At 40.1% G+C, this 19,292-nt stretch overlaps 1 protein-coding gene across 1 annotated transcript; it reads left to right on the top strand.

Moving 5' to 3' along the window:
- The first annotated feature begins 1,938 nt into the window (after positions 1-1,938).
- Positions 1,939-18,352, top strand: LOC112574450 (alpha-(1,6)-fucosyltransferase-like). The gene is made up of 10 exons (XM_025255532.1): positions 1,939-2,220; positions 7,837-8,023; positions 13,465-13,583; positions 13,854-14,052; positions 14,808-14,922; positions 15,895-16,114; positions 16,486-16,744; positions 16,941-17,117; positions 17,583-17,733; positions 17,876-18,352. The coding sequence occupies exons 2-10, from the start codon at positions 7,845-7,847 to the stop codon at positions 18,218-18,220; spliced, it is 1,764 nt and encodes a 587-aa protein (XP_025111317.1). The 5' UTR covers positions 1,939-2,220; positions 7,837-7,844; the 3' UTR covers positions 18,221-18,352.
- Positions 18,353-19,292: the final 940 nt, after the last annotated feature.

Consider the following 19,292-nt stretch of genomic DNA (forward strand, 5'->3'; position numbering starts at 1 on the left):
CCATAGATGGTTATGCTGAAACCAGCGTTTGTGATGCTGTAGCGAGACAAGATTTCCAACCTAGAATCGCGTTCCAAGCGAGGTGTGAATCTTGTTGTAAGGACAGAACCGAACTCTCAGCGAGAGTCAATGGTCTGTGCATACTACAAAATTAAATTTAACAGTCGAGAAACACAGGAAACTTTTAGGTTCAAAATATTACAGCTTGCAAAGATATGTGGATAGTGCACTATTTTCTTTTGATATCAATGCGCGAGTGGGTGTTTAATCGTCTGCTAAAGAGCAACTACAAGTAACTACAAGTCAAATTTAAATAAAAATAACATGAAAAAGCTTCACACATACAACTCAATATTTATTTTTGGTTTTGATACAAAAAATGCCACGAAAATGTCTGCTAAATAATTCAGCAACACTAGAAGACCCAGCGTCTGTATTCCTCACAGGAACAGAAGCGGCAGCTAACATGGCCGCCACTCTTGCCTATTTCTGTTGATTCAGCAGGACCTGTACAGGACGACCAGTCCAGTCTTTGACAATCTTAAGCAAGTTCAACCGACCTTCACACCCGACCGACCTCCAAAAACATCCCCGCACCTCCACCCTGTGACTACTTGACCCCCTCGTGCTCTCCTTCGGTTACGGGGTCGTAAACCGGTCTGTTAGTACCCTCCAGCACGCACACCCCAGCCTGTACCTGTCCTGTGTGCGTGTGTATGCGTGCCATCTCCCATACTACTCTATACAATGCTCCATGCTACTATACTAGTGCCACTGTAATGTTCTACCTTTTCCAAAATGTATTGCACATATAGATATTACATATTGCATTACAAAAGGGCACAGTGATTCAAACAAATAACATTTTGTAGCCATGAGTAGGTCTGTAGTAACATTAGTTAGGACTGCAGCAACAACTGAAAAAAAACCCAGTAAAACCGTCAAACCTTACCAGTTTCTTTATCTTGTGAAGGCAGTTTACTGCAACACATTTCCCCCTGTAATCTTTGCTTTCACTTTGTAATCTTTTTCTGGCTTCACAGCTCAATTGCTGGCACTCTCTGGACCACAGCTGGATCTGAAAGCCAGCATTGGGGTTTTCTGATGACATGCATGTGGACACACACACAGAGGAGCACTTGAATGAACAAAGTAGAGCTCAGGACTCAGATGTGTGATAAGCATGTGGAATAAGACACCTCTACATCGATACTTTAGGAACATCAGTTCCACTCTAGTGCCATGTACTTTGCTTGACTGTTTCAAAACTCGAAATGAATAGCTCACTAACAGTATAAGAACAGTCACATAAGATGACTTGTGTATTAGCTACAGAAGTATAGCATTGGTTTTAAAATACAATCATAGACATGCGCGAACAGAATCTCTGCAATCTTTGAGGATAAGTGTACATATCAAACATATACTTCTTTTCTCACTACTTAAAGCATTAAATGCTGTTGTTCGTTTTCCTTCCATAATCTGAAGAGACAAAAATGTTTCTGTCTAAGGATTTTGTACCCATGGTTATCACTCAAAACTTAGAAAAGTATCCATGATTTATAATTTTAATTGTATGTGTCTCTAGTTCTCTCACATACATTCAGATTCAACTTTGAGTATTTGAACTTCAAACAATTTTTCCTGCTGCACTTTCTAAACGGATGCAATAAACTAAAATATAATAATGTATATCTATGTATATTTATATTGTTCTTAATTTTCGTTTCTTTTGGAGGGCTTGGTAGTTGGCTGGTTATGCAGGGCGATGCTAAATTAAGCTGGACTGCCCCGCGGTCTGCACCCACCCTTCCGCGAAACTGCACCTTGATACCACGTGATCACTCAGTTGTGCAGGCGTGTGCCGGGTGGATGATCATGGATTGGTCGGAAAGACTACAATGGCTCACAGCCCCGCCCCAGGTGCTGTACTCAGGTGTTTCATCTCCATTGCAGCTTTGATTTTGCTGCGACATCGTTTACCGACGTTGTCAGGCACAGGTGGTCGTCTGCTTCTCTCCAACAGTTTCATCAAACGGCGATGAAGGCTTGGAGAGTTACATGCTAACAAAAGCTGTTGGCTGAACAAAGAATAATGAAGGGTACAACAGCGTGCAGAGACATAAGTAGAGAACATCCAACCTACAAACAAATGTGAGATCCGGCGACAGCGAGGAAATTACCTGCAGACAACTGTTGGATCATTGTTTGTCATGAAAGGTGCGCACATTTTTGTTGTGGATCATGGGTGTGGCTTTAATTGCTTATTTACAACTGTCTTTAAAAGGTAGAACTGACACAGTGTAGTGAGTAGTTAACTTTTATTTATTTAACACAAAACAGTCGTAATCCGATTCTGTAGTTCCAAGTGGCTGTAGTTGAGTAGAAATTAACGGTGAATGTGATGACATCCCCCTGACAAGGGCAGTTGTCTAAACTATTGGCTACCCAGTCGCTTTACACACACACACCACTGACACTTATCTGATGTTGAGCAGCTGGACGGCAGGTGACACACACCTGTTTAGTAGTGTGTAAAATATGGTGGTGGTGGTGGTGGTGGTGGTGGTGGTGGTGGTGGTGGTGGTGGTGGTGGTGGTTGTTATTGTTGTTGTTGTTGTTGTTTTCATCTGTGCTAGGGAAGGTAGGTACACACGGTGCTGACTTTTCCAAGCGGTAAGTTTCCCCTAATTCTCTGGCCCTGAGGCAGGGTGGAGATCACAGACAATATATTACCCGAGCAATAACATTCCTTTCTCACCCGAGTTCTTGCTGTTGTCGTTTAGAAAGCTGAAGTGAAACGGTTTGCAACTGAACATACTGTCAGGGTTAGGACCGACAATTGAATGTATTCTCCATAAAATAGAGAGAAAAATAAAGAAGATAAAGTTGAACAGCGGAAATGACCCAAACATAAAGACAACTGAATTTTAAAACTTTAGTTTTTTATTTTTCGTCTATCTGTCTTTATCTCTATATCTTTCTATACTTATAAGGGATGATAATATTCAACATTGTCAGTTTATTCCTCTGGTGACTGACATAAAATACATGTGTTTGGGTGCAATGTTTGTATCTTTACAAATAGACAACATTCACTCCTGTAATACAATGAGATAATAATTTACCATCAATGTCAGCACTTTCAAAACTGAAATTCTTCTAACCCCGGTACAGCTCCACAGGACACGTGTATTGTCTCCATAGACATGTGTAGAACTGCGAGACCCACTCGTATGTTATTACGGATTTTTATCTTGTTTACTTTACATATTTGTTATTCTGTGATATCAATTGTAAGATCAGTAGTACTGTTAATGTGTTGTTCCATTGTCATACTGGTGAGTTTGCTTTGCACTCAAAACCTGGGTGGATGCACACACAGACCGGTTATGTAAGCACGGACTACAAGCCCAATATTGGTATCCCCGCTGGTGAAGAGAGAAAGATAAGAGATATAGAGAAAGACAAAAACAAAGGACAGGCAAAGGTCCCACAGTGAACAAAACATGGCGGGATGCTTTGCATGACTAAACTTCTGACTGCAAAACATCAGTTCAGCCACCGCCCCAGTCTGAACAGTAAACACTCGTGTCGGGTAAACAAGTTGGAGTCAGAAGCTCTACACATCCATAAAAACCTCGAGTATTTATATTCACGGTCGGGGGTTAACTGCTTGACCAGAGTGCTGGCAATAACTATCATCCAACTGAAGTCACCTAGACTGAAGGTGTGTGTTAAATGTCAAATTCTCCTTTGTCAGAAAATGACACCCTTTAAACTCTCATCCAGGCTTGGGGCAGATGGAGGCCATTGTACAATTAATTTTATGTACATCCGCTGCAGCTGTTCAGTCTACATTTTTGTCAGATGAAAAAGCTGTGGATGTTTGTTTTTTTTTCTATCCACTTTCCTTTTATGCTAGCAATATTGTTACAACTTCCTTCACAAAAACCTGGGAAATCGGAAAGCTAGCAAATAAGTATCTGTGCACATTTTTTTATTATTTTTTAACATAGTAATATTTATCTTAAATTAGTTTCAAACCGGTGTTTTTATTACAAACATTACCTCAGGAATGCAGGTTGTTTCTCTTGAATTAAAATGAACAAACCGATACAGAAGGCCAATGACACGTCCATGGTAAATAGTTTGTACAGTAGTAACCAGAGGAAAGCATTTTCTCTTTATGATCGGAATAAGTTCATTAAAAAAATAATTTCTAAAATATGATTACAAAATTATTCTTCATTTTAAAGATATAAGCCTTCAAACACCGACATTCTCACATTGTCATTTTGTTTAAAGATTTGTTGCTGAAGAGACAAAGAAATGTGGATTTACCCTACTTCTCCTTCTTTTAATTTACTATACTTATACACAAAATAAAAGAACGTGTGAGAGGGAAATTAATTAATCAGATTTTATCAGTTTGAAAGCGCCTATCATTATTTTTATTTAAAATAGTTCATTGGAGACAACAGAATTCCTGTAGGAATGCTAACTGTATTTTATCCTTGTTTGTGAGAGTTGTTTCTGCTGGTATTTCGACTTGATTACTCTCTCACCATACAGTTACTACTATTACAATACAAAGTTTTGTGTGTGTGTGTGGAACAGAGCCAGAATGATAAGTTGTACTTGAGATAATTCAACCTTTAATTATTTCATAAGCGATTATTTAAAAAAGTTCCCTATTGTAAATAAATTACCCAGAAAATTATTAATAAATTGGACCTTTAAATATTGGATAAACTGGATATACACAAAACATGACTTGGTTCTAGTATTGCAGCAGGAGTTGTACGCCCATGCAATCTCGCGCCCGTAACCAAAAGTTCCCGAGAAACATACTGTAAGTGCATCATGATTACATATCTCTCCAGGTTCTTCCCGAACACCATCTGAAACATGTGAAGAATGTGAGTATAGCTCACTGTGCATGTCCATAGTTACTGACCCAGTAGGAAATACCACCAACCAACCATATAATCAGTCCTGACGGAGTTGAAAATCATGCTACAATACAAAGGATTGTATATTTTTATGGCCCACAACAACTCTCTTGCTTCACTTTGTTAATATGCGTTTCAAGAATTCGGCAACTCAGTAAGGACTCATGCTTTTTGCAGTGTCACCTGAGTATATGTCAACTTGTTTTTACACACTAGTGTATATTACTTACCTGAATACAGGATAAGAACAGTTTGATACTTCGACTGTATGTTTTACTGTAGTTGCTGTCCTCCATTATATGGTTCTCGCGACTGACACTCATCCCTCCGGCGCCTCGAGCCCAGACAGAACTCAGAGTGTTTGTGAAGCCAGATTAACAGCATCATAACATGTAAATGTATCTTTCTTACACCCGACTATGTGGGACAAAAGCATGGTTTTTTATAAGGCTTTAAAGTTGGTTGTTACGGAGTTAGTGAGCGGCTGACCAGGTTTATGTCCCTCGGAGCCAGCTTCCTGCTTTATCTTCTCCAACCCTGTAGGGAGTCAAGTACCCATTGCCACCTGCTGGGAGGACTGGGGCAAGTTTGCTGCGGTACACGGGTATCGAAGCAGTTTGCCTGTCAGTCTGGAACCCAGCGGTCTAACATACTAGCCTATCTGCTATTCACTAATCAGCATCCAGTGACAAGGCTACAAGTGCTCCCACCCTGCCGACAACATGCTCCTCAGCGCATTTTTAAAACTTGTGAATGCCTGTACAAGAGAACCAAAAGCCAATAATGACTTAACGATATGACTTTTAAAATAATTAACATAAGTTGAAATTATGTATAAGCAATAATAATAAAAATGATCCAATGAAATGTCAAGTAAACAATACCATACAAATATATAAAGTAAAATACAGACACCGCCCTGTTTACCAACATTTGAGTTACGAACTGTCGGACACACGAACAATACAACCAGTTCAAATTGTGTAGTTAAAATTATTTTTTGCAAAACACCCACAACTCCGAATTTTGAGGTGTGCGCCTTCTTGTGGCTTTGGACCCCCCGCCCGTCGCCAACTCCTACCCGTCCCCCACAAAAGATCCTCACAGTGCGCAGGCGCAGGCGCAGGCTGGCAACAGATACGCATGCGCAGACATGTCGAGACTATCTTGGTTACAGTGAGACTCAAGACGAGTCAGCATGTGGTAGCAAAAAAACATTTTTCACAAATAATTCGCTTTACAAACTTCTTTTTTTTGGAACTTTTTTACGGATTTATTTGTTTGTGAGGAGGGTGACCTATGTATTCTCTCTTCAGCTCCATATTCTCTCCGATTCATAGGTATGCAAAGGGTTACTGTCTACAAAATATTATGATTAAATATTATGCTTGCTCTTTGTACTCATTTTGTTGCCATTATACATTAGCACAATTCAGTTGTTTGTGGTATTTTATTTATTAAATGTATTCTATTACCCTTAATGTCTGACTTGATATCTCTTGATTGTTTATGTCACCGACCCATATATTGTATATAATTTGTCTTGTCCCGTGTGCATGTATTGCAGTGATGTACCTATCTCTAACATTTGTCTTTAACATGTGTATATATTACACTATTTGTACATTCCTGTATTTGTCTGTCACCAACCTGTATAACATGATGTTCCTCATGTGAATACATTGCATAGTGTGTACATTGTACATTCATATATTATCTTCTTATGTTCATGGTTTTCAGTTCTCTTGAATACAACTTTCTCTCAAGCCTTAATAGATAATAGAAAATAGTATTGATTATGTGCAGACATTTAAATAGAACACACTAGAATAAAAGAATTGCTGGCTTGCAGGTAAATTCCAACCATTGTAAGAAATTTGGAAAACTCAACATGGATCTTGTTTGTAGTTCGTGGCACTTCAGCATTGAAATGCAATATTGCTAACAAAAATTTCAAGCTACGAGTCTGTACTTTGATCTGAAAATACACTCACAAACGATGAACTAAATATTTTTGAAGGTATTTCTCAGAGAGAAACATAAAACTTGAAACTAACAATAGTTAGATTGACTCAAGTCTACCATCATGTGTAAATAAATGTCAACAAAGGCAGACTTAACCGTTTGTCGCTATCATAAAACACATTTATTAAATACTTTTTTATCTTAATTTGAATTATAATTCTTGTAGAACCAGTTTACCATAATTGTTCGAATTGTTATTTTAGTTTTACTTGAACTGAAACAGTTTTTATAAGATAACCAGACTTACTATACTTCAACACACAGGTTGAAATCGGGTGTCACCCATTTTTTTAAGTTAAAATGTTTTAAAGCTTTTTAACAAAATAATTACTACTTTGACCACTATATCTTTTCTATCATCATTTGTAAAGAACTGCAAATATTAGTGCCTGAGTGATTCGATTCTTGGACATTCATCTTTGTAACTATGAGGCACATGAGCCCTCGTTTTGAATGGATGAAACTTAAAACATGCGCAGTCACGCACGCAAGCCTGGTATTAATCTCCACTACCCTGAAGATTATTGCCAAGTGACGGTTGATAGCTAGTGAGGTTTTATATTTTATTTTCTCGTGAAAGTTCTTTCACCAGGAAACGAAAACACAAAAGCCCAGATGGTGTGTTCTTTGTTAAAAAAATGGCGCAATCGTCTTCAGTGAAATGTGAGGCACAGTCCTCCATGAAATTCATAAAATTCATGAAGAATTTTTCCCTACTTAAATTTGAGGCTTATATCTCAAAGACAGGTAATATTTCCAGAATGTCACATTAAAATACACATAAACTCCAGCGAAACAGTCAGCTATTGTGAGTACGGGCACAATCAAGCTGTACATCCAATGGTCTTATTTACAGTGTAGACGATGATAAAGAAAAGGAGCTTCCTCATCGCCGTGAGCACTATCGGCATCGTCGTCCTGGTCATCACGATTAACTACAACTGGACCCTGGACAGAAGGCGCACCTGGGTCCTGTGGACAACGAATGAACCTCAACTCACTCTGACGAACACAGAGACCAGCATATTTGAACTGATGGACAGGTATAGAAAGCTTTCGTTGTAGGTGCAAATTGTTTTTATTTTGTTGGTTTGCTTACAGGTGCATGGACTGGGATGTCATTCATAACAACACTTGTACTTTTAGTGATCTACTCTATAAACAACATGTATTCTGTAATTACTAACGTACGCCCTGAACTGATTGTGTATTGTGTAATTACTAGGTAGGTAACATGTATTCTGTATTTACTTATAATTTATTGGAATCATTTAGGGCTGACTCGAATAATGTACCTGAAGCCTTTTTATTATTACACCATTTAGAGCAGGGATGCACAACCTACGGCCCGCGGGCCATATCCTGCCCGCGACGCGGTGCCATCCGGCCCGCGAAACTTCAGCCCACAGTGCAGGAAATCGGCATGTTAGTAATAAAAGAAGACCGAAAAAAACGAAAAAAAGGAAGAAGAAGTATTTATCCCCACGTAGGGGCGTTTCCCAATTTTTTTTTTTTTTTTTTTTTTTTTTGCGATGGACGAATATTTCGATTCAGTGCTCCGACTTGGTGTCTCTACGATGAGGCCGGACATTCAGAAGTTGGTTTCGGGAAAACAACTTCAAATATCCCACTATTTACTACATAATTAATGGTAAGTACAACTTGTTTCTAATAAAAACGGTATCTGCTCTATTTTTTTTTTCTTTTTTGTATTTTTGCGGTGAAGTGGCCCGCGACACGGCTGTCCGAAATGGATATGGCCCGCAGGCCGAAAAAGGTTGGGCATCACTGCCCTAGACTGGCCTAGAGCAAAGAAACAAATCAGAATTAAGGTGACCGGTAAGTCCAATGCAGACAACAACCGCGCCACCCTGACCCACACGACCACATACGTTCCATGGAGACAACCCGAGCTCCTCTGAACCCTCAAGTCCCACCATCTGCACGACCCACGATCAAGGAGCGCCATGCCAAAGACAACCAGCTTAGTACACCTATAGACCTAGGTGACAGCCTAGCTTTCCTAAAAGTTCTGGTTTTTGTCTAGTTAATAAGTACTAAAGCTACTGAGGGCAGGGTTGTTTCCCTTGTTTATGCTCAGAAAAGATAAGTACCGTTTTAATTACGATGTTTCTTCTGTTTTCTTAGCGACAACTAATGTAAAAAATATGGTAAAACATTTTTTAAAATATATGTGTAATATTTTTACAAAAAGTCTTACAAAACTTGCAGTTATCTACATTAAAAGCTATTTAATTTGCATGCTATTCTGCTCAACCCGAATATCACGGAAAGCCAGACTATACTGTTGTCAACGTTAGTGACATTAGGTTCACAGGTTTGCTGTCAACAATTCGTAACTATTTGGATCCATTCCTTCTCGTTGGCTGTTTGAGATCCGATAGTTCCTCCCCCAGAGGACTTCGGAATCAAACTGAACGTCGACCGTCTCGTTGTCCCCACTTTTCTCACGGGTCACCTGCGACCCACTCCCCAGAAGGGGAAATAACAATTCAATGTCAAATAATAAAACTTGATCATAATAAACATGATGTTACTCTTGATGACCATTTGGTCATTGCAGTGTCGTCTGCTCGATCGCTCTCTTTTATCTCTGAACTGCTAGCACACTAGTACGGTTTCACTGTATGCATGAACATTATTATATACATTATTACTTTATACATGAACATCTATTATTATTTTGAAACACATGTCCCTGTACAGTACAGTCAAATCTCCCTACTATGCCACCTACCGGGACCGAGCAAAAGTGTCATAGTAGCGAGAGTGGCATAATACGGAGGGTTCATAAAAACGGCTTTATTTGCTCAAGTTACCCGTCAGTCCAAAGTTCTCAAGAATAGTCGGCTGGCGCTAGCTGTCTCCTCTCATTCTCCCCCTCACCTCTTCATCCTCCACCCCTCCCAACCACATCCGCACACCTGCATCCTGTCGCTATAGTCGACCCCCTCCCGCTCTCCCTCTGTCACGTGACTGTCACCCGGCCAGCGACCACCCCCCATCGCCACCCTCCACCCTCCCTGTGTGCGTGCTATGTTCCATCCACCTAACTGCGATGTCCCACACTACCATACAGTATAATAATCGAGCACTGCGTTGAATTTCACAACTTGTGCCTTTTAACGATCACACAAAAGTAGCATAGTAGCGAGAGTAGGGGTGGCATAGTAAATTTTTTTTTACATTGAATTTATAGTCGGGTCCGAGCAAAAGTGGCATAATACCGAGAGTGGCATAGTAGCGGGGTGGCATAGTAGAGAGATTTGACTGTATATAGTCTACACTTGTGGCTCTCTGGCTTTTGGCTAAGATCAAAGTGTAGTATCTGTTCTACGCATTTTCAGTAAGTTTTTGCGATATCGTGGCCTTTAAGGCCGGATACACTTGAGTAGGTGGTAGAGAGGAGTAAACAGATTGAAAATACAGACTCCGGGCTTTCTGGCAAGGTATAAAACAGTGGGGTTCTTACAGGGAAACAATACCAAAACACGTTTGAATTTCGTCATTTTCCTGTGGAAATCAGGATCGCCTGGGGGTACCTCGATTAAAATGTATTTTAAGACAATTTCTAACTTTTAGTTTAACATAGCAGTGTATTTTCCTGTTAGTTCAATAACCAAGGAATCCATTTTTAAAGAAAAGTCAAACTGCACAAAATTGACCCTCAACACCTGTCGGGGCCTCTAGATTGTCACCTGCACTCTACAGTGCCTTTCAGACGAGGAATCTTCTTGAAATTATTTTCAACTCAGCGCTGGTCAGGAACCCTAGGCGGATAAGGCGAGTAGACGAAGAACAATTAACCAAAAGGGAAATAAAAACACAAAGAAAACCTGGAGAGAAAAACAAAACCAATCTTTAGATAAGTAGCAAATTCAGGACTACACCACAAGTCGTTCAAGACCTGTTTGCAATAGAAAAACCCGTCCGCTCCTCTCCCGTCAAGAAAAAAAAAACGAATCACACCACACACATCCAAAACAATACTACACTCTTTCCTTTGTTCTTCCAACAAAACAACCTATCAACACCAAACTTAATTAAACACAGATCAGCCGGCCATCCCCGTATGGCGCGTCACGCCTCAGACTGTTGACACTTCCAACCTCCCCCTTTCCAATTTCCTATCCCCTTCCTAGCTAAAAAAAAAAATTTAAAGAAAATAACACAGCAGGTTTGTGACATAGTACTAAAATGTCCTTTAGTCGTGGCGGGTGACAGTTGTGCGCCGGTGAAATGGGAGAACCGAAGAAACGAAGAGTTGACTCTGAGTGCAGAAACTTCCAAGAAAAGTGGACAGATCTTTACTTTTTTATACAACATGATAGCAAGCCAACGTGTTTGATTTGCAAAGAAAGTGTGGCTGTTTTTAAGGAACACAACATTAAACGGCACTATGAAACAAAGCACAAGAACAAGTATGATGGCATCCTTGGTTCGAGCCGCACAGAAATGATTGCTAAGTTACGTCAAGAAATTGGAGGCTTGACGAGAATATTTAGCAAGAAAAGACAAGAAAATGAGGCGGCGGTAATTGCAAGCTACCGAGTTGCTCACATTTTGAGCAGAGAAGTGAAGCCATTTTCCGACGGTGAATGCGTAAACAAGTGCTTGCTAGCAGTGGTGGAGGAACTGTGTCCTGAAAAGAAGAATGCAGTTGAAGCCGTCAGCCTTTCTCGCACGACAATTGCACGGCGAGTGGAAGATATGGGGAAACATCTCCAGTCAAAACTAAGGGACAAAGCAGCACGTTTCGAAATGTTTTCTATTGCTGCTGACGAGTCAACCGACTCATCCGACACCGCTCAACTCTTGGTATTTATTCGCGGTACAAACAGCGATTTTGAACTTACAGAAGAGTTAGCGGCCATGAGGGGCATGCACGGGAACACCACTGGCGAAGACCTATTCAAAGAAGTTTCAGCCGTAATAGAGGGTCTTGCTCTTCCTTGGGAAAAATTAGTGGGAGTGACTACCGATGGTGCCAGAAGTATGGTTGGATGCCACAGCGGACTGGCATCAAGGGTTATTAGAAAAGTCGTCGAGTCTAATGGAACCGAGCCTCTGCGGCTTCATTGCATTATTCACCAACAAAATCTCTGTGGCAAGGTGTTGAGTCTGGACCATGTGATGAAGATTGTGGTCAGCACTGTAAACTTCATCGGATCACAGGCGTTGAACCACAGAATTTTTGAATTTTAGACAGAAATAGAATGCGAATATGAAGACGTTCTCTTTCACAGTGAAGTCCGCTGGTTAAGCCGAGGAAAAGTACTTAAACGGTTTTTTGATTTGAGACATGAGATTGACATTTTTATGACGGAGAAATCAAAGCAAGTGCCTCAGCTGAACGACCCCTCGTGGTTGTGGGATTTGGCGATTTTATGCGATATCACGTGACATCTGAATGAACTCAACACCAAACTACAAGGGAAAGACAAGTTGATTTCGCATGTGTATGCGGACATAACAGCGTTCCAAGCGAAATTACTACTCTTCATTCAGCAGGCGGGAAGGATGGAGCTTGTCCACTTTCCAACGTGTACATCTCTACCTCAGGATCAGCAGCAACATAGGTCTTTCCCCAAAGAAAGAATGATAGAACTTTTGGGGCTCTTGAAGGATAATTTCAGTGAAAGATTTAAGGATTTTCATGATTTGAAGGATGAAATACGTCTCTTCGAAAATCCATTTGCGGCAGATGTGTCAAGTGCCCCGACAGACCTGCAACTGGAACTGATTGACTTGCAAAGCCAGACATCCCTACTTGACAAATTTCGAGCGATGCAGACAATTGCTTTCTACGCCGTGTTGCCTGCAGAAACTTTTCCAAATCTCCGAAAACAAGCGTTAAGGATGATCACGATGTTTACAAGTACTTATGTGTGTGAACAAACGTTTTCAGTGATGAAACGGGCGAAACCCATCTTACGTCATCGCCTCGCGGACGAACATTTCGATTCAGTGCTCAGACTTGGTGTTTCTTCGATGCAGCCAGACATTCAGAAGCTGGTTTCGGAAAAGCAGCTTCAAATATCGCACTAAGTACACCTTTTTCTAATAAAAATGGTATGTTCTATTTTTATTTATTTATTTTTTTTTTTTTAATTTTTGCGGGGAAGCGGCCCGAGACACGCGTGTCGGAAGGGAATATGGCCCGCAGGCCGAAAAAGGTTGTGCATCACTGATTTAGAGTATCACAGCATTACAGAATACGTATAGACAAAGCAGGTAAATGGTAAAAGGAGAATGACAACAGTGTCCGCCACCTGCAGGTAAAACAATTTTATCATCTGGTTAAAGTCCATAGAGCTTGCCTTTTATTGTAGGTATAGATATTTATATTATTATTTGCTATTACTATTTTATAGTATCAGTGTCCCCTGAAGGCAGATGACAACTTTGCTGCTGGCTCTGATATGATTATTTTGTTTACTTTCGTTGTGTTTACTTTCTTCAGCTGCCTTCAACACAAGGAATCACTCTCGACAGAAGAGTTACTCAAGGCTCGTCAATGCCTGAAGAGGGCGACAACCGAGATAACTCTGATGAAGCTCAAGCAGCCAAAGACCGATGAAGGTAATCACTAATATTTATTTATCCAGATACAAACAATTTGCTATTAGGAACTTTCAGAATACTTTCAGAATATGCTATGCTTGATTTTGGTTGGAAGAAAAAGTCTTCTTAAATGCGAAAGCTATGTCATCATCTGTCGTCGTCGTTGTTGTTGTTGTTGCTCTTGACTGGTACATCTGGTAATTGCAAGATGAGTTACTAGTCACGAAAAAGACAATAGTGAGCTGTTGTAATTTAGAAAGCTTTGATAACTCCACATATTGCCTACAGACTTCAATCTAACCAAGGCCCTGTACCCTCTGAGTACGGAGCGAGAGACTGCGAGACGGAGAGTAGAATCAACGGCGAGAGAAGTCTTCTACTTCATCACTGCCAAGATGGACGCACTCAGCCACGGAAACTTTTCTTCGGATGAGTCTGCCAAACAGCTTCTAAACAATACAAAGGAAGAGCTTAAAGGCTATAAATGGTACTTGTCAGTTAAACGTGCGAACATAGTATGAAAAAATAGTAATTGTTAATTTATGTTTTAAAGGACAAAGTTCAATAGAAATGTACAGATAGCAGCAAACACGAGTGTCAAAAACACATGCAGAGATAAGAAAAAATAATTATGTATGTGAAAAGGCCAAACAAAAGCATGGTAACCTGTGCTTTAAATACTAATTGTCTTTCACCAGGTAAGTAAAAGATAGTCTCTGTTTGAAGCAGACATGTATATGTCATGTTCTTTAAGAACAGCGGAGAAGGTCCTGTTAAATGATTGAACTCTGAAGAGAGCACAGATGGGGGAAACCACAAAGAAAAGGATGCCTAGAAAAGAAGAAGCAAAAGCATCAGAAGAAATTATCATCGGAGACTGAAGCCGAGAAAGTGGAACTTAGTGAAAAAAAAGTCCGAAACCTGTGAAAAAAGGAAAGTAAAAATATCTTTAAATAAGCACTTTTATTTGAAATGCACTAAAAAGGATAAAATGATGTTTTCCTTTGGTCTCGGTATTTTTTAGTATTTTTTGTTTTTAATTTTTATTACTGAAAATATAATAGCGTGAGGGAAACTTTTAATCTGATCATCACACTTTTGTAATTTAAGCTATCGGTATTAAAGACTAATCCCGAAACCTAATGGAAAAACATTTTACCCTTTTTGGGTGTATTTCAAATGAAAGTGTGTGTACAAATGTTTTACTTGAGTTATTTTACTTATGTTAACCTCCGGCTCTAGGGCGCTGCTCAATGGCCTTCACCTACTGCGTCACGTGGACGAGGACGAGGAATGGCGAGGGACGATGTCCAGACAACTCGGGCAACTGGTTCAGCGACGTTTGTACGATCTGCAGGTAACAATCCAATCACAGACTGGATTGGCTTTGTCACTCCCTAGAAGCAAAAATGTTACAACACAAATAGGAAACGTTGACATATGTGGTTGTGATATTTCTAACATGATGGACGATTGTAGACTAGGTCAGATTTAACCAAACAGATCACAGGAAAAAAAATTTGGGAAAAAATTTCAACACAGACATAAAAGCAAAAAGTATTCAGAGCAATCCTTACCCAGAAACAAAAATTAATTTTATCCATAAATTTGTAATTCTTAGTGTTATGTTTTCAAAGTCTGTGTGGGAGTAATAGTTTTCAATCGCACAACTGCAGGTCTCCCAATAGTAATCATCTGATGTGAAACATTCAAATGCAGATTGGACACACCTAAAACACACCATGAAGTTCTTCACCAAAGATTTAAATTAGATGTATGAATATAAATACATAATGCTAAGCTGTAATTATACTTATTAAAGACATTTGCGATTTTAGCGCTCACTATGATGACAACGGTTCACAAACTTACCAAGAAGACTTTTTAAAATACAGTCGAAAAGAAAATAATCATTATTATCAAAATTTCAAAACAAAGATAACTTCAGTGTCTAGAAGAAGCAGGAGTCCAGAGAAAGGGAGACAACCTGGCATTTATTTACAGTGAAGTGTTATACTTGAAAGTCATCTGTAGAAGAAAGAGAAGCACAGAGACTGGTCATCGCTTTCAAAAATAATCACACTTGAATAATAGAATCCTTCACACACAACACACAAGATAAAATCCACCACCAAAGACTGAAACAGGGATTTAAATATAAAATATGCAACTGAAGGATTTACGAAGTACAGTCAGAAGAGCTACAATTTAAAATAATTTACACGAGGATGCTTTGTAATAACAATTAAATGCAAACGCTCCTACAACGTGGCAGGATATGTCTTCGTCCTGGACCTGCACTTGAAGATATAATAATTATTCACTTCAGAATCCACACAATTGCACGACAGCAAAACTTGTCGTCTGCAACTTGGACAGAAAAGATGGCTTCCTGAGCATGTTGCACGAGGCGACGATGTGTCTGTTGACGGCCTACGCCACACACCGGACACTTGTTCTCACAACCAACGGCTGGAGGTTCACCCCGAGCACCTGGGACACCTTCATGATGCCGCTGTCTACCTGTACAGCTAATGACACTAGAGACAGTGAGTTGCAGTATTTTCATTGAAATTTATTTAGCGACACTGGGCTGCAGTGTGTTGTGTCACGTGATCAAGCACGTTGATGTATACCCGGTTTTCTTTGCCCTCGCCAAAGGTCTGGAAAGATTTTGGAATCAACCTACGCATTTTATGTTGTGAAAATACTTATTCTGCAACATTAATGTCAAAAAAGTGTGTTTAAGAATTGTTTAGATTCCGAGCTGTGCATATTAACCAACTTTTTTTTGTTTTGTTTTGTTTTTGGCTCCGAGTACTTGTCGTGTAGCTTATAAAAATTTAAAAAGAAAGGAAGAAAGAGAAACACTCAAGAATTTTATGTTTAATCACGGAAAGCTATGCTTTTTCGCACCCAGTGGACCCTAAAAATCAAGCAGTGTCTTCTCGCGTCGTTCAACTGAAAACTTTGGTAGGAGACTGGAACAATTCACCGGCCAAATTTCGACCTCGCGCCATCCCAGCAGACCTGGCCAAGAGGCTCAGGGCCTTCCACGGTGACCCCCCGACCTGGTGGGTCGGTCAGCTGGTCAGCTTCCTCCTGCGTCCTCAGCCTCACTTGCAGCAGACGATCAACGCACAAGCGGAGAGAATAGGATTCCAGCGTCCTATTGTCGGGTGAGCGAAATAAGAGAAAGTTGTAGCTGAGGAATGCTCCTCATCAGACTCCCGCATTCTGTCCTTCCCACAAAGACAGTCACATACGGACAACGGACGTCCTCCCTCTGTGCTGCTAAGCAGTGAAACTCTCTTCCACGTCACTCTCGGACTACTACTTTGTCATACTTTGTGCCTTCTGTTCCTTATCTTACAGCATTCAAGTGAGACGAACAGATAAGGTCAACGATGAAGCGGTTTTGCACAGTCTGGAGGAGTACATGAAGCACGTGGAGGAGTATTACGACCTGAGACAGCAGCACGAGGACATCAAAGAACGCCGACTGTTTCTGGCCACAGACGAACCCTCGCTCTTCGCGGAACTTCAGAAGAAGTAAGCGAGTTTGGCGGAAGACAGCATACGGAAGGAAGGATGAATAAGCATGAGCAGCTGCGAAGAAAAGCAGCAGCGCTCCAGAAAATTGTTTTGCCTTTTGTCTAATACTTAATGTCAATTAAATTTGTACTGAAAGATTCTTCATTTATTTAATACTGTATTTGATTATTTTCAAGTGCCGTGTTTTCACAATCAAAGTTTTACCACAAAATTAACTTTGTTCTTTAAAATTGACTTAGTTCTTTAGTTCTCTGATTTGTCCTACAAAATCAAAATAAGCAACTGTCGCACATTGTTTTATTGTTTACCCGGGATCCAGAATTTCTCTGTAGGCCTCTGAGAATACGGCCGGTGCTATGGACACCACAAACTTTTCGATTGCATTATATTTTGGTATGTTGTGCATTCCTTACTACATACAAATATTTCTACATCCATGAAGCTGTGTGCCGTTTGTACCAGGTACCCGCATTATAACATCAGCAGGGTGGAGGGTAGCGCTGACACATCGTCGGTAAAGTCGCGATTTACGAGAGGAGGACTGAGTGCGATCCTCGTGGACCTTCACCTCCTGTCCATGTGTGACTTTGTCGTCTGCACCTACACTTCCAATGTAAGAAAACCTCGCACCTACGTGTGTGTGTGTGTGTTGTGATGTAAGTGAGCATTCATTACCTTTCACATTCCATTCACATTGTCACGCTAACGTGGCCTTTAACCCCAACTATGTTTTCGGTATGTTGTCCACATCCCAGGTCTGTCGGGCGGTGTACGAACTGATGCAGACGAGACATGGCGACGCCTCCCACAAGGTGTATTCTCTGGACTCCTCGGTGTATTATGTGACCTACTACGATATCTACTATCAACGAGCTGTAATAAGCCACGATGCGAGGTCTGCTGCTGAAGTTTCTTTTCAAGTTGGAGACCTCCTACACATCCACTCATATCTTTACCATTTGAAGGAGCGAGCTGTAGCTGGTAACTTGAGGAACGGATCCACGTTTGGCATGAACACTCGCACAGGGAAACTGGGTTTGTTCCCCTCCTACAAGGCTGTCGACGAAATCGTTGAAGAAAACATGGGGGAAAACATTTAGGTCTTCGTATAGTTTGAAATGCCATAACACGTGATTTACATTCATATTGGAATGATTGATAATTTTTTCATCTGTGCATCATCATCATCATCATCATCATCATCATCATCATCTCTCTGTTCCATTGTTTTATCAATTTCTTTTCCTAATAAATAAAATGAAAAGAATTAAAGTTCTCGATGTTTTAGAAGCCATTACATCAGTTGTATACTTGTGTATGTGTATTATACATTGAGAAAACAAAGATGATGACATAATATAGTGTAAAATATGCCAAGGTGTTATTTTTGACACGTGTAACCAGCGTGCAATATGTTTTGCAGGTGAGGATAGCATGCATCATAGCACATTTAATTCTTACCTTATCACAACACTGTTACAAGGGACGCTACCACTACTACGCTTAAATGCCGTTTTGCTCTCGCTTACCTCCCTTTAACATAATCTCGAAGAACTACATAGAATGTGCTGCCGGAGGAAGTTTTCTTTATTGTCGTTGTTGTCCTGGATATTCAGTGATCATATGGTTGCAAAGGTGTCTACAGTTCCTGTACTATAACAAATTACAAGTCTGGACGAAACCCTCGGAACTTGTCTCACACAAAAGATCAAAGGATTAAGTGTAAGGATGTTTCTGAAAACCCGTTGCTAGATGTCCAAACATTGTTCAGATACAAGTATCATATTCTTGTTTCAGTAATCAGAACTTTATTTACTTTCGAACAGATGAGTACCGCGAAAAGAGTATGCTTATACATGTAGTCACGCGAAGGGATTTTGTTTTTATTTATCAAGCAGCTCAGTAGCATTTAGATGCGTAATGTGGAAAAATAATAAACAGGAAAAAGTGTATAAAAATCTCAGAAGTAATAAAACGCTAGTTATAGTACATAACAGTAGGTATACAGTCACAGCAATCTTTTACAGTAGATGATAACATGTACATCATGATGGTAGACAAGAAGGCGCATGCGCACGGCATAGCATGTAAACCTGCAACAGAACAATAAAATAGTTTGTGGCCCTAACTTTCACATTATGTAACGATTCTTCTCACAACAAAATATAATGC

The sequence above is a fragment of the Pomacea canaliculata genome, linkage group LG10 (assembly GCF_003073045.1).
Source record: "Pomacea canaliculata isolate SZHN2017 linkage group LG10, ASM307304v1, whole genome shotgun sequence".
NCBI lineage: Eukaryota > Metazoa > Mollusca > Gastropoda > Architaenioglossa > Ampullariidae > Pomacea > Pomacea canaliculata.

What these genes read in the sequence shown, in the direction of transcription:
- LOC112574450 (XM_025255532.1), top strand. Translation starts at nt 7,845, where the DNA reads ATGATAAAGAAAAGGAGCTTCCTCATCGCCGTGAGCACTATCGGCATC. An exon ending in ATATTTGAACTGATGGACAG is followed by an intron (nt 8,024 to 13,464) that starts GTATAGAAAGCT and finishes TACTTTCTTCAG; the next exon opens with CTGCCTTCAACACAAGGAAT. An exon ending in AGCTAATGACACTAGAGACA is followed by an intron (nt 16,115 to 16,485) that starts GTGAGTTGCAGT and finishes TTTCGCACCCAG; the next exon opens with TGGACCCTAAAAATCAAGCA.